Source organism: Larimichthys crocea, chromosome VII (genome assembly GCF_000972845.2).
Source record: "Larimichthys crocea isolate SSNF chromosome VII, L_crocea_2.0, whole genome shotgun sequence".
Lineage (NCBI taxonomy): Eukaryota > Metazoa > Chordata > Actinopteri > Sciaenidae > Larimichthys > Larimichthys crocea.
Window position 1 is genome coordinate 1,134,141 of NC_040017.1, and position 13,358 is coordinate 1,147,498.

The 13,358-nt window shown below is 41.5% G+C and overlaps 1 protein-coding gene across 7 annotated transcripts in view; it reads right to left on the reverse strand.

Moving 5' to 3' along the window:
- The window catches only part of bcas3 (BCAS3 microtubule associated cell migration factor), a 327,897-nt gene that overhangs the window by 219,541 nt on the left and 94,998 nt on the right, over positions 1-13,358 (reverse strand). For 6 of the 7 annotated variants that reach the window (XM_027280625.1, XM_027280624.1, XM_027280623.1 and 3 more), the window contains 4 exons: positions 9,345-9,389; positions 1,305-1,429; positions 952-1,117; positions 770-867 (listed from right to left, as the gene is read on the reverse strand). In XM_027280625.1, coding sequence (XP_027136426.1) covers positions 770-867; positions 952-1,117; positions 1,305-1,429; positions 9,345-9,389 — 434 coding nt within the window. The remainder of the gene's footprint in view (positions 1-769; positions 868-951; positions 1,118-1,304; positions 1,430-9,344; positions 9,390-13,358) is intronic. The other variant, XM_027280626.1, reaches the window with a different exon arrangement.

Genomic DNA, 13,358 nt, shown 5'->3' on the forward strand with positions numbered 1-13,358 from the left:
CACAAGTATATTTAGAAGCACATAAACCAGGGAAATGACCAAATCTGAGCAAGTAAACAAAGTCTGGTGGGATAAATGCTTCTGAAACGCTCCCAGTGGGGTTTGAAGTCACATGCAGGACGGACCAAAACAGCGTCCCAGCCGCGACATGACAGAGATCTGCCCAGTGGGGTTTCAGGGTGAGGTTTAAAAAAAAACAAACAAACAAAAAAAAAACAGTTGTAACAATGTAACTTTTCAGGTGTGTCTAGTCTTTACAATCAACAGAACATAGTTATGCGTTTTACATTTAACTTCTGCCATACTCTGTAAATTGATCCATCTAAATCTGACACACTGGATCTTTACATTTTTGTGTGAAGAACAGACAACCTTGGTAACTCGTATCAGGCTTTACATATCTAAAACTGCTCTTTTTTCATACTGACCATATTTTTGTCATATCATAGATCCCGGGTGATTTAAATGCAGTTAGAGAAAGTGTTTGCACAGCGCTGTCATACAGTATGAAGACTAATCAAAATAAATTCCACGAATCTGACCCTACAACCCTTTAATGTTTGCTTGAAGCTCTGTTATAATGGTTCTTTCTTTATCAGGATCCCAATGAGCTGAAACCTGAAACACATGTTCACTTCAGTTTGAGCTGCCTACAGTAAGTCTGCATTGATCTACATCTTTTCATTGATTTGATATGCATTTATGCTTCTCTGAAATGTTACTTTGCCTACACCACAAACATAAAAAGAAGGATTTGTTTTGCACTTACCTGCTAGAAGATACTGGTAGTACTGCACCAGGTCTGAGGCCAACACCAAGGGGTGATTGGAGTTGAAGGGTGGCTGCAGCTCATTCCACTGTGGGGTCCTGCTCCGAAAGACACATCAGTTATGATACTACATTTACATAAGACGCACTTTTTACAGGACAGAGTGCTCAGCACAGTGTTACCTGGCCAGAGTCCAGCAGGCTCTCGGACAGGTGCTGAGCTCCAATGGTGTGTCATCACTAATCTTTTGAGCGGTGCTAATTGGTCGGGGCTCCAGGACATGCTCCACCAAGTTACCATAGCAACTGATGATATACAGCGAGTCGACAACCGACTGCCTGGACTGATCTGTGAAGAGGATGCGAAATAAGGCAGTGATAAAAGTATTGCTTCTTAAAATGATTATTCAGAACGAGATCAGATAAGATTTTGTATCTATTAGCCATTTTGTTTTCACTTTTAGTGGGATATGTTTTGACTTAGCCAGAATATTGATTCATAAAAAAGTGAAAGACACCTGTGGCCTTGATCTAACCTTTGTCTCTCTTCATGTTGGGGTTGGTGATAAACCAGGAGCGAGACAAGGCAAAGATGGTGGCCACGCAGAACTCTCCTCCACTGGACTTGCTCGGGGAGATCTGAGGAGGCGGCTTAGCTTTGCTTCAGGAGGGAAAAGAGTACAATGTAATGAGACAGTAGTAAGAACTGGACTGTTTACATGTGTGTGGGGAGGTCTCAAAGGTGCTCTGTGTGCAACACGTTAAACTCAAATGACTTGTAACTGACTGGTTAAAGTACTGTAACTAAATGAGACAACATGGAGAAATGACTAATTCCAAGCTGATACCAAATTACCAGTTTGAATGTAAGACCACAGTTCCCATGAACCATGTCCCTGTGCAGCATACGTCCTGTCTTGTGCTGTAAATAAAATGACCAGGTGGTTCAATAGTCTACTCAATAGTGGACAGTAATTACATCATTTCTAAATGTATCTACTGATTTAACGAATTATGAAATATGTTGCACCTTTGAGACCAAGATTTCAAATCATGTCTTTTTCACGACAGACAACAACCAGAATCAGATTTAGAAGAAGTGATGATTTTCAACAGCATAACACAAGAAATGTAACACTTTGGAGGCAGGTATATGGACTGGAATTACACAGTGACATCTGTGAACAATAAACACAAACTTCAAGTGCTTTGCATGCGAGGAGCTAAGCAAGGGGAATTCAAATGCCTGCAAAAAAAACATCCACTTTAGTAGCAGAAAATAAGAAAATTAATGTTGCTCAGACACAAAGTTGACGTATGAAATATTCAGAAAATAAATAAGGTCAGTCCAAAACACAAAAACACGTCTCATGTCGACCTGCTCGATCAGTCCCTATAACACAATTCAGCCACAATTCCAGATGGTCTTCCTTTCCGAAAAAGGAAGGTACAACAAACAAGTGTGATCCTGTCACAGGTTACATTCAGACCAATACCACCACTGTGGCTCAATCAAAAGCTCCCTGATTCATTTCAATGAAACCATATGGTTGGTGCAGCCTGTTCTCTCTCCCAGGTCATCAGAAATAAATGTTTGGTCAGTGTCCCTACACTTCAAACTATGACACTGTCGGCACCCCTCAAGCTCATGCCCGACCTAAAGGTTGTGTAAAGTAAGAATAAATATGTATGAGTTGAGTTTTTTAGACCAAAAAGTGTTATTAACCACCATGGCAAATTTGAATGATTAAAAATTCGACAAGTTTATGAAATGAGGTGTCAAAATCAGGTAAAAATTAACTCAGCTCCAGGACTGTGGGGGCGTGTCCTCTGGATGTGCTGAAGCCACGCCCACTCGTGAGAGCAGTCAAGCCACCATTTTGAAGCGACTGAAACATGTCAGAGATTAACTCAATTCACTCAGTGTTTCAAAGTTTCTCTCTGCTAGGGGTGCAGGGGTATGCTCAGGGTGGCCTCAGTGTGTCATCAAGCCGCCCTTTAAGGACCGCCCACAAAATCCTGGACTGAAAACTGGTGAAAAACTGTTTGAACCTCTAACTGCACATTTCAGTAATATATCTTTCAAAGTCTTTTCACATGTTTTCAGTAACTATTTTCCAACATAATTTCAGAATGACCTTTACACAAGCTTTAATGTATGTATTTTATCTCCTATCTGATACCAACACTAATGTGGCTTGGTACCTTTTTGTTCCATTGTGATTGGCCATTCAAAGACAAACTAGACCAAACTAGAACTAAACCAAACCAAACTAATTTAGTGTGGTTTAACAGGCAAAAGGGAAAGTCTGCAACCTAAAAGAAGGACGACTGTGGCTTCCATTGTTACGGTGTGCACAGGCTGGCCAGCTGAACTAATGACAATGTTCTCACAGCTGGGTTCATCATCACTGGTGACTAACAAACAATGTCATGTGTTGGATTATAAATCGTGTATTTTCAGTATACTTTTAAAGATGTTTCCCAATCCTCCACATTTCAGTCACACTGGATGCACGTAATCTAAGTGATATTCATCACTTAATGAAACGTGCACCTCACAAAAGCAGCATTCCAGGCTCCCCTCCCTGGTTGCCTAATTTCGTGTCAGCCACAGGAGAGAATTTATTGGAGTTGTTGGATTATTCAGAATGTCAGGAGGCGGTTTGAGAGGAGGCGGACACAGAAAGGGTTTTCAGCTGCAATAGGGTTCCCCATATGGGAATGATCAGTGAACAGTAGCGAGGTCTGGTATTATTGTCCGGCCTTATAACCAACCTGGACAGTAAAACATGGTCACATCAGATCAGGCATGAGGTGGGCTCAGTGCTTGAAGACTCACGGTGGTGTCACACACTCCCAGAGGGGTGCTTAACATTGACCTTTGGAAACCACACTAGTGTGGAAGCAACAGACTCTACACTCAGTTGTTGGAGAAAAAAAAGCAAAGACTAAAATAAGCCAAATAGTTGATGCAGATCTGCACCTTTTTTCTTCATTTTGTAACTCTGTATTACTAGATAGGAAAATATTTGAATTATTAACTTATCCTCAGCTCATGAAAGCTTTCTGCTGCTGCACACTGTACAGGTGTTTTATATTTTTGGCTTGTGTGAAAGAAATATAAGCATAAATGGATAGTTAGCATTAGTAGAAAAGCTCAGATGCTACAAAAAAAGTTCCACATGAAAAACATTATTAACAACAGGGAAACATAATGTTTTTACAACTTTGGCACGTATGCCACCTGCAGGCAATGAGTGTTCCTACTGCAGTTATTTTTCTACAGCAGCTGTGGCATGCTGGGATAGACTCTGATCACCACAAAAAGATATGAAGAACTATAGTGTATTCACACGAGGCGGAAAAAAGCTGATTAAACAGAGAGGTGGGTCTTACTGAAAACATTTACATACCGTCTTACTTATTGTCAACTCTGGCATATCATGACATAAACATAATCAAATGATATAATAATAATAATAATAATAATAATAATAATAATAATAACCATTGTACAGTCTTGTTCTGTTGCCTGCAGGTCGTGTAAGTGATAAAATTGCAGCAACAATTATGTCCTTGTGTTCTGACATTGACCAAACAACCCCCACCCCCATCAAGTGTTTTGACTGCTGGAGTTGGTTGTCACTGATACGAGTGTAGCAATGGTAAAATAAAAAATAAAAATAAATGTAAAACAACATAGTCAAAATTGCAGTTTAACAGGAATGCTTGTAGGGGCAGACAGTGTGTCCAGTAGTTCAACTAACTTACAGTACTAGCTGCTGAAAGACCTGTTGCTGGTAAAACTCTCTTTCTGTCGCCTCCCTTCAGACTGTCAGCACCTCATAAATTACTCCTTGGATGCAAGGAAATGTTGATGTCTTTGTTTGGCCAACACCGTGTGAAAGAGGGATCAGAAAAAAAAGGAAGTTAGTCATAAGAAAGGCCTCTATACAAGTTTCGTAGCTTGTATTTATTAGTGCTAGGTCAAGGGGAGAAGGCTGAATAACCAAATATCCACAGTAAGCCCTGTCTGTAAAAGGAAGATTGAGGGGGAGATAGAGTCACACTCAGGATATTGCGTTGGCTAACTCCAGGGTGCCCTTGTCTTCTCCTCCAAGCTCTTCCTCGGGCCTATTTGTTTGTCAGTGCATCCAGGAGATAAAGCCTTTCAAAAACAGGTCCAGTAATGGCTATCCACTAGCTACAAGAGAGTGATTCCATTACAGCGATTCTTCCCTAAGCATGTGCCCTTTCTTCTGCCTTTCAGTCTCAACAATAATGGACCAGAGTAAGGCAAATTAAAAGGAAAATACAATGAGAAAGAAATGAAAATAGCCATGTAAGGTATGTATAGTCTTTAAAACTTCCAAGAACCATAATGTGATCTATTAAAATGAATATGGCTATAAGCATGTTAAAAGGTAAGGGGGTACGGGAAACGAGGGATCTGTTAGTCACAGGACACCATATAACTTCTGTTCATTGCTTGAGAGGAGGAACAGTATTCCTGACTTTGGCTGTGTGCGAGTTCTGCAAAGTCGAAGTTCTTCTTTGGTGAGGTGTTTAATTGCAGAAAGCCCTGGTGTTCCATCTCTCCCATTGCTGGAAAATATGTTAAACCCTCAAAGGCCCTGTGGTTCACTGGATTCAATAACCCAGGCAGCACAAATCCTATTTCAGTATGAGCTGATGTTGGTTTTCAAGGGTGAGAGCTTGGGGCTGACGAATATACCACACAGAGACTTACACTGCGTACTAAGATATTCTAACCTCCTCGTAGTCTTCATGTTGACTTTGGACAGAAATGGAAGTTGAATAATAAATCAAGGAAAAAACATTGTTTAAATCTGACAGATTTTCTTGAAGAGAGAATGACACATCAGTGAGGAAGGACTTTTAAGAGGCACAGTAGAGATTAATATTTGGAGCCATTAGGGAAGGACTGACCAAGCTTCAACCGCATACACTGACCTCACACACACATATTTGTGTAAATATATATGTGTGCGCGTATATATGCATACATATAATATACTATAACTAAGTACACATACGTATGTAATCACACACACCAATGCATATGCTTGTAAGTCTGTGATATTGGCTCCCCACTGTGGTCTCATGGCTGATGAGGTGGGTTTGGACCTCTTTGAAGAGGCCTCAGCTAGCATCAAGCCTGCCAACAGGACCAAAGATCACAGCTCGATTCTCATCTCTTCTGGGTACAGTGACCACTAAAGTTTATTCATCTGCGTTTTAAATCATCCTTTTCCTCTTGATCTCACTTGAAGTGGCTTGAAAGTGTTGAGGTTTCTGCCCTTATAACAGAGAGGCATAGCTCCAGCAGAAAAAGGCCCGATTCTGCTCTCCATATGGAGGACAAACAGTTTTTGGAGTGGACCAATATCAATAAATTATGAAACATAAATACACTAAACTAAAAGAGAATTGGGAGCAGGGGGAAGGGATGTCACTAAACAAATGGCAAATCTCTTTTTTCCCTCTCCCTCCACAAGATTTCCTTTTGTATGACTGCCCTTTAGCAGGGAGTGGAATCCATTTTCTTTGCAACTTTAATTCACTGAAGACTACTCACATGCCATTTCCACTTTTAATTTAACAAATGAGGACTCTTGACTGAGCTAATAGCTTTTCCTCAAGGGCATAATTCAATCTGCGACATCAACCATCAAAGTCCTTTCGTATTACTATGTCCGGGGCTAACGTGAGGCGCCTCCAAGGGGGATGGAAGTCCAGTGGCAGCTTCCATTTATTTTCATGGCCCTTGCAGTAAACAAATATGATAGAGCTCACTTGAGCTGGCAATCCAGCGACAAAGAGCTGTACGGCTGTCGTTTGGCTGCCGATTCTGGGCCATAAGGTTCATTTAAATCAGAAAAAGAGCTGGTATTACGACTGCAACCAGGAAAGGGTAAAGAAGACAGAGAGAGGGAGAGTGAGAGAGGGCAGTCATGTGGAGGACACATCCTTCAACGTCAAAGTTATTATTTTACAACAGCCCTTGGAAAAGAGGCAGCCTTAGGGCTGCGTTGAACACACGGCACTAATGACAACCACTGGGGAAACTCAGTGAACATTGGAGAGTGGGCATCAAGTTTTCAAGGAGAAATTATTTTTTGTTCCTATGTCTATTTTAGTTCCTATTCCCTTTTCCTATTCCCTTGTGTGTGTGTGTGTGTGTGTGTGTGTGTGTGTGTATATATATATATATATATCTATATATAGATATAGAGATAGGATATAAGATATATAGATATAATATATATATACACACACACACACATATATATATATATACACACACACACACATATATATATATATACACACACACACACACACACACACGGTGTGAGCTTAAGTATTGTATACATAGACGGCTCTGTTACTAAAGCAGAAATTGGCGACTGGACTGTCATAGCTCACATCACAGGACATACACTATTAGAGGAACAACAATATAGGTTTAACTAGCTCCAATTTGAGCGGAAGGCAGTTATTGTGAGGGTCAAGATTCCGATGCTAATGATGTGTACCTTTGAAAAGTATACGCTCTGAAATCACTAAGGGCCTAGATTAAGCAGGAGGTGGATGAAGACAGAAAGAAAAAAAGCTTCAATTAAAAAGTATGAGTGACTGCCCACAACAAAAGGCGAAACCCAAGACTTGGGGAAGGCACCACATGCTATTCATTTTCTAAAGTGAATGGAGTCAACAGGGAGGAGCTGGAGAGCAGGGAGCCGGGAAGGGAAAAGTTCACTTCACTGAGCCACTCAATCATCCCTCCATAAGTGACTCTGTCATAATGGGGCTTCTTTTAAAAGCTTGTAAGCATCTGATTTCACGAGACAGCGTTGACAAGAGACTTGGCTTCAGCCCCCTGCCATAAAAAAGTTCCTTGAATAGGAAGATGCTGTGCCCCCTAACATTTGATTCTCGGTGCAGGGCATTAAACAAATGTAGTTTGACTCACAATTTGAAAGTGAATGTTAATCATTTATTATCCATTTCCTGAAAATCTGATTAAATTGCCACTTTTTTTTTCCAGTTTTGCTTTTTTTGAGTAAACGAATCAGCAGCAAGTGATTCATCTGTCCTGCTGATGTCATTTGATTACAATGGAGGCTGTAGCGGTTGCTGAGAGCAATTAACATTTTTCTTGATAGCTGAAAGAAAATGCAGATTTAGGGGAGTTATTTCTGTAAGTCAATGTAAAACAATTAATGGTGCTGTGTCAATCTCATCAACACCAGACTGTTTGCTGAAATAAAGGTGGGAAGAGATTCAGAGGTCTGGAACCAGGCTAGTTCATTCTATATTAGCTAGTAATTTGTTTATTTTATATTAGGCATGGATGAGCATAATAAAAAAAATAAAGTAAATGAGTAATGATTACTAAAGTATCTGCTTAGGTGAGCTTCTCTACAATGTTCTTGTAAAACATTTAGAGCAGTATTACTGATTTTTGGCCACATAATGACTTTATAGTCAACAAATGTGTTACCTAATTACACATGTAACCTAAATGGGTTCAATTTGCTACTGTGGATGGAAACAAGAGGCTCTCTGAGAGTGAAAAAAAGTAAAGTCATGGTCCATAAAATCAAAATAATGGGCTTAAAGATGATAAAATGCCTTGTCGAGATGAGAGGGATTGCAGTCACTTTTTAAATACAATTATTTAGTCAGAACTGACTAAACAGCTTGCAAAACACATATTGTAGGAGATGGGTACACATTATGCACATTGCTATACCCACACAAGACACTGTTCACAAGAGTACCAGAATACGACAAGGCACGATTACTGCGTGCAAACATACATCAGATGGAAAAAAAAAATGTAACCAAAGTGGGCAAAGAAAAATTTGAACAACATGTGTTTTACACAAAGGCGTTATTCTTGGAAAAACATCATGGAGGGTCTAAACAAAGAGAAGGGAAAAGACAAGAAGACAGAGATGTCATTTTCTAGTGGGTGGCTCAAAGAACCCACACGGTAACCAGACAAGAAGTGCTATGGCATAGCCCCAAAGCCCTGCAATACACCCCCTGGATGGACTACCACCTATGATACGGACCTCAGGCATGCACTTTGTTTGTTTGTTTGTTATATATCTGCAACCTTTCTTAGAAGATTAGCTATTAATTAAAATGTGAAACCAAAACTGGCAATGCTACTATATAGAAGCATTAAATCCAACAAAAGTCACTTTGTTTGCTTTAGTACCATAGTGGCTTTAACACAACATGTTGAATCATCCTACTACAAAAGCTCAGCATACACAGAAAAATTGAAGGGTTTGCAAAAAACACAACCAAAAAAAGGCACAAAAAAAAAATATATATATATATATATATATGAGAAAATAAGAAACACTCCTCTTTGGGATTTTCCCCCATGAGGAATGACTGCACACACTCTGCGGAATGTGTTGAAAATATACCAGGAGACAAATGAGAGGTAAAGGAGGCGGTGTGTGTGCTGTGGCAGAGTATACAGTTGCATGCTGCCGAGGGAGCCGAGGAGGGGAGAAGCAGAAACTCACCATGGAGTTTTAATGGCAAAACATCCCGCCCCAAAGAGGTAGGGTCTTCATGAAAGGGGGGGGGGGGGAAGGGGGGTTGGGATACAGAGATAGACGGAAAAACCATTATTAAACTAGCACACTTGAGCAAACACACTTTTCACATTACATACTTTTGACGTGTCTGTTTAAGTGCACAACACATATGAGGCAGGAAACAGAATGTCTGTGCGCTAAGATGGATTTGAAAACCTGCGGGATGGTTTGATGATTCATCTACTCAAGCTGCTCTGTAAAGTGTGATACCATATATTTGGCAGATGCAGCATGTCCACAGACTTTGATTTTTTTCTTCGGACATATATGCTTTCTTTTTTTTGTGTGTGTGTCTCTCCCTAACTTTAAAAGGTTTGGGTACATGTGCAAAAACATGTCGGTCTGAATCCAACCGTGTAAATACGACAGAAAAATGATGGGAAACCGTTCTGATTGTTGAGATTGAGAAAGACTACGAACTGTTTATCCAATTTGTATAAGAACTGGGGACACCAATAAAACTAACAGCGCTCGGGCATTGTTGAGACAAGAAGTTGTGTTTGCATGTGACTTCTTTTTTTAGTATGAGTGTGTATTTATGGCCATGCATTGTCTTGTGAATGTGCGTGCCTGTTTGGAAGCAAGGGTGTGGGCAAATGTGTATTCACTGTGATTATGTTAACAAGTACACAATGTGTGTGTGTGTGTGTGTGTGTGTGTAGTGTCTCTTTCAGGGTGTATTTCGGTCTATCTGTCAGTTTGTGCGTGTTTCTGATGTTTACAAGACATTAGGAGTGGGAGTGTGTTCCTGTGTTTATTCTGCATGTCCAGAGATAGTGACAGAGCTCCGTAAACAGTTTACAGTAAATAAGCCTTTTCCCTACAGCAATAAAGGTCCGATGAGACTGAACTCTGTCCCCGCCAGCCAACCTCCCCAAGTCATGAAAAACAGAATCCCCGGCCAACCAAAGCACTCTGCAGGACTTCTTTATTTTATCGCTTTCACCGCATCCGCCCTGGGCCCTCCCAACGATAGCACACAGTCTTCAATTAGTCCTGGTACATAGATGTGTAGAAAAATGTTACTCTGGGAGACAGGGAGCAACAATTTGCCCCGGAATGTCTTACTCCTGGAGTGCAAGTTGACAAATGGACATGGTGTTTGGTGTAATGGAGGCCCCTAGTAAACTGCCACTTATCAAAGAGTTACAGAGGGGGGTGGATGGTCTATACCGTCTACCCTCTACTGAGTCCATCGAGCATGCTGAGCCGCCCACTCTTGGCCTCCAGCTGGGTAAATGGATGGACACCAGTGAGAAAGTGCTGGACGAATGGGGTGAGATCACCATGGGGGTAGCAAAGGCCAAGTAGGCTTTGGGGTTTACAAGATGCCACTATGAATTTCTCGGTTGTGTTGGTGGAATTTATTGTTGGTTGCGAAGAAAGTTGAAGAAAAACTAAATATAGAGTCAACTATACGGGGAGCATGGAAGTCTCCATTTAAAACTCAACTTAAAGAGTTACTCCACAGTCACCATTTTATGCAATGTGATCATGTACAGAATAAAAAATAAAAGTGAAACGGTGGGACCAGTGAGCGTATGTTATAACACATTTTCAAAGAGAAATTTCCAACGTGGTTGATCATTTTTCAACAGTTTTTATCATGAAAAATAGCTCCAAACCACATGGAAGTGTTGTGCAGAGCATCTAAGCTTCAGAGTTGCAAATAAAAATATCAAACTGCACACTGATAGAACAAAAGAATGAGGTCATGATGGGAAAATTCTCCACCATGTTGAGCTGGCAGTAAACAGTTTGGACCACAGTGTAGACAAAGACCGCCCAGCTCTGTGACACACTGCTTGATCCTGCAGGTTTAGAGGAAAAGAGTCCCACACAGGTCAGTGGCATGTTGGGAAACAACCAGTTAAACATGGGTCAGTGGAGTAAAAGGGGTGTAAGACTGTGAGTGGGCGTGTTACTGAGCGGGGGCAGAGAAAAAAGAGGAAGAGGGGAAAAGAGCGAGAGCGATCGACCTGCGAGGGTGACGACCCCACTCCCGGAGAATAATCGTTCACACATTCATGTCTTAACCCATTGGCCCTAATAGCAGCTCCGCCTGGGCCATTAAAAGGAAAGGAAGTGAAGTGATTTGTGCAAATGGTTTTGTCTTGCTGCCATGTGATGTGGGGCATTGCGTTCTTAAAGTCCTGTCCTAGCTCCGGTCTCAGCGAGGCTCTGTCACTGGGCTGGCTCTTATATACGTATTACAATAATCTGAGGGCACATCTGCAGCAGGTCACAGGGTCTCATTCATTCTCTCGCTGTTGTCTTTCTCGTTCCCTCGCCTGCACTCTATCTGCATTTGCTTGAAAATGTCATCAGCAGGATTTGGTCAGGGGTGCTTTGTTTTGCGTGCGACAGTCTTTTCATTTGGATTTAGATTTGTCTGTGTTAAAGTCACACTGTGTGCAAATAGGAGACGTGTGCGAAAGTTTGGCTGCTTGCAAATCCTGAATTCATCACTGACATGCATGTTCACAAGTTTAATGACAGGGGACGAGCAGACATTCCTTGGACTGCTTGAGTATTTCACAGATTAAATTCTGACAGTGACATTTCACCAAGACAGAATCTTTTGATTTTCTGACCAATGTCTTTATCATCCTGTGGGTTTAATTCATCTGGGGCCAACCTTCTGCCAAATTTGGCCGGCAGGAAACAAGAGGCCGGGTCAGAACCGACACTCCTCTCCTTGTTCGGGACTCCCAGGAGACTTTGAGGACTAGCAGAAGCTTGGCTGTTCTACTTCACTCCCTGACCTGGCCTCGTCTGGGGGGAGGTTATCAGGCGGATGCTGAGCTACATCCGACTCTCTCAAAATCTAATTTAAAAGTGTGTGTGTGTGTGGAGGGTGGTGGGGTTATTTGATGTTGAAACATTTGAGGTAAATGAAGACATAAGCAGCATTTTGCACATTGGTGGTCTGCACGGTGCCGGGATCTGTGTGATGTTATCCCTACAGTTGGTCCCACAAAGGGGCTAACAGCTTCACCAACATGTCTATCTGCATGTGTTGTTGTTGTGTGTGTGCATGTCACAGCACAGTGCACACAAACACAGCCTGGTAGAGAATGTAGGTTAAGCAGCTGGTGTGTTCCTCTGCTGCCCTGCCAACAGGGATCTGCTCATACAGGTGTAAATACAGCTGCTGGACACCTCTCTTTCTCTCTCTTTCTCTCTTTCTTTCTCTCTCTCTCTCTCTCTCTCTCTCTCTCTCTCTACAGACAGACAGATGGTGCCTGGCCACTCCTGTGCAAGTATAGCGTGAAAGCATATGATATCACCCCCACCTCCACTCTAGGGGCCAAACCTGCTGCCTCACTCAGTGTGTATGAGCACGTGTGCGTTTTGGTGAATCGGTGCAGCCGTGTGCATGCAGGAGCAGGCCGCACAGCTGCATGTCCCGATGCATTAATACTGATGCTTCCTCTGGACTGGATAGAAGAATGAATGAAGGAGTACTAAGGCGGCCTGCCAGGCCGGATGACATCCTCAAGAGACAATATATCTGTTTGAGGTGTTTCATGAGCAGGAATACTGGGTTAAAAATGTGAATTTTGTTTGGCAGTCACACAAAGAGATGATTTGCACCTCAACAATAGAGCTGGCTATATTCTTTATTGTATACTTTGTTAACAAATCCCATGAAAAGACCCAAACCAACAATGAGTTTAGTTTATTTTAACCCAGCACTAAGTTAACATTTAGCTCTATTACAATGAAAGTGTACTCAGTTTATGAAGTACCTCTTGCTAAAACTAATTGATAAACACTGTTGAATGTACACTTCTTGTTTTGTTCATCATTTGTATTCATGCACATTTCGGAGGCTGCATCTGGTTTGTGTTGAGGGTGAGGTGCACTGTGTCATCCTGAGAGTCTACCTTCATTTAAAAGGGCTGGATAAAATATTACAAACAATATTGTAAATAG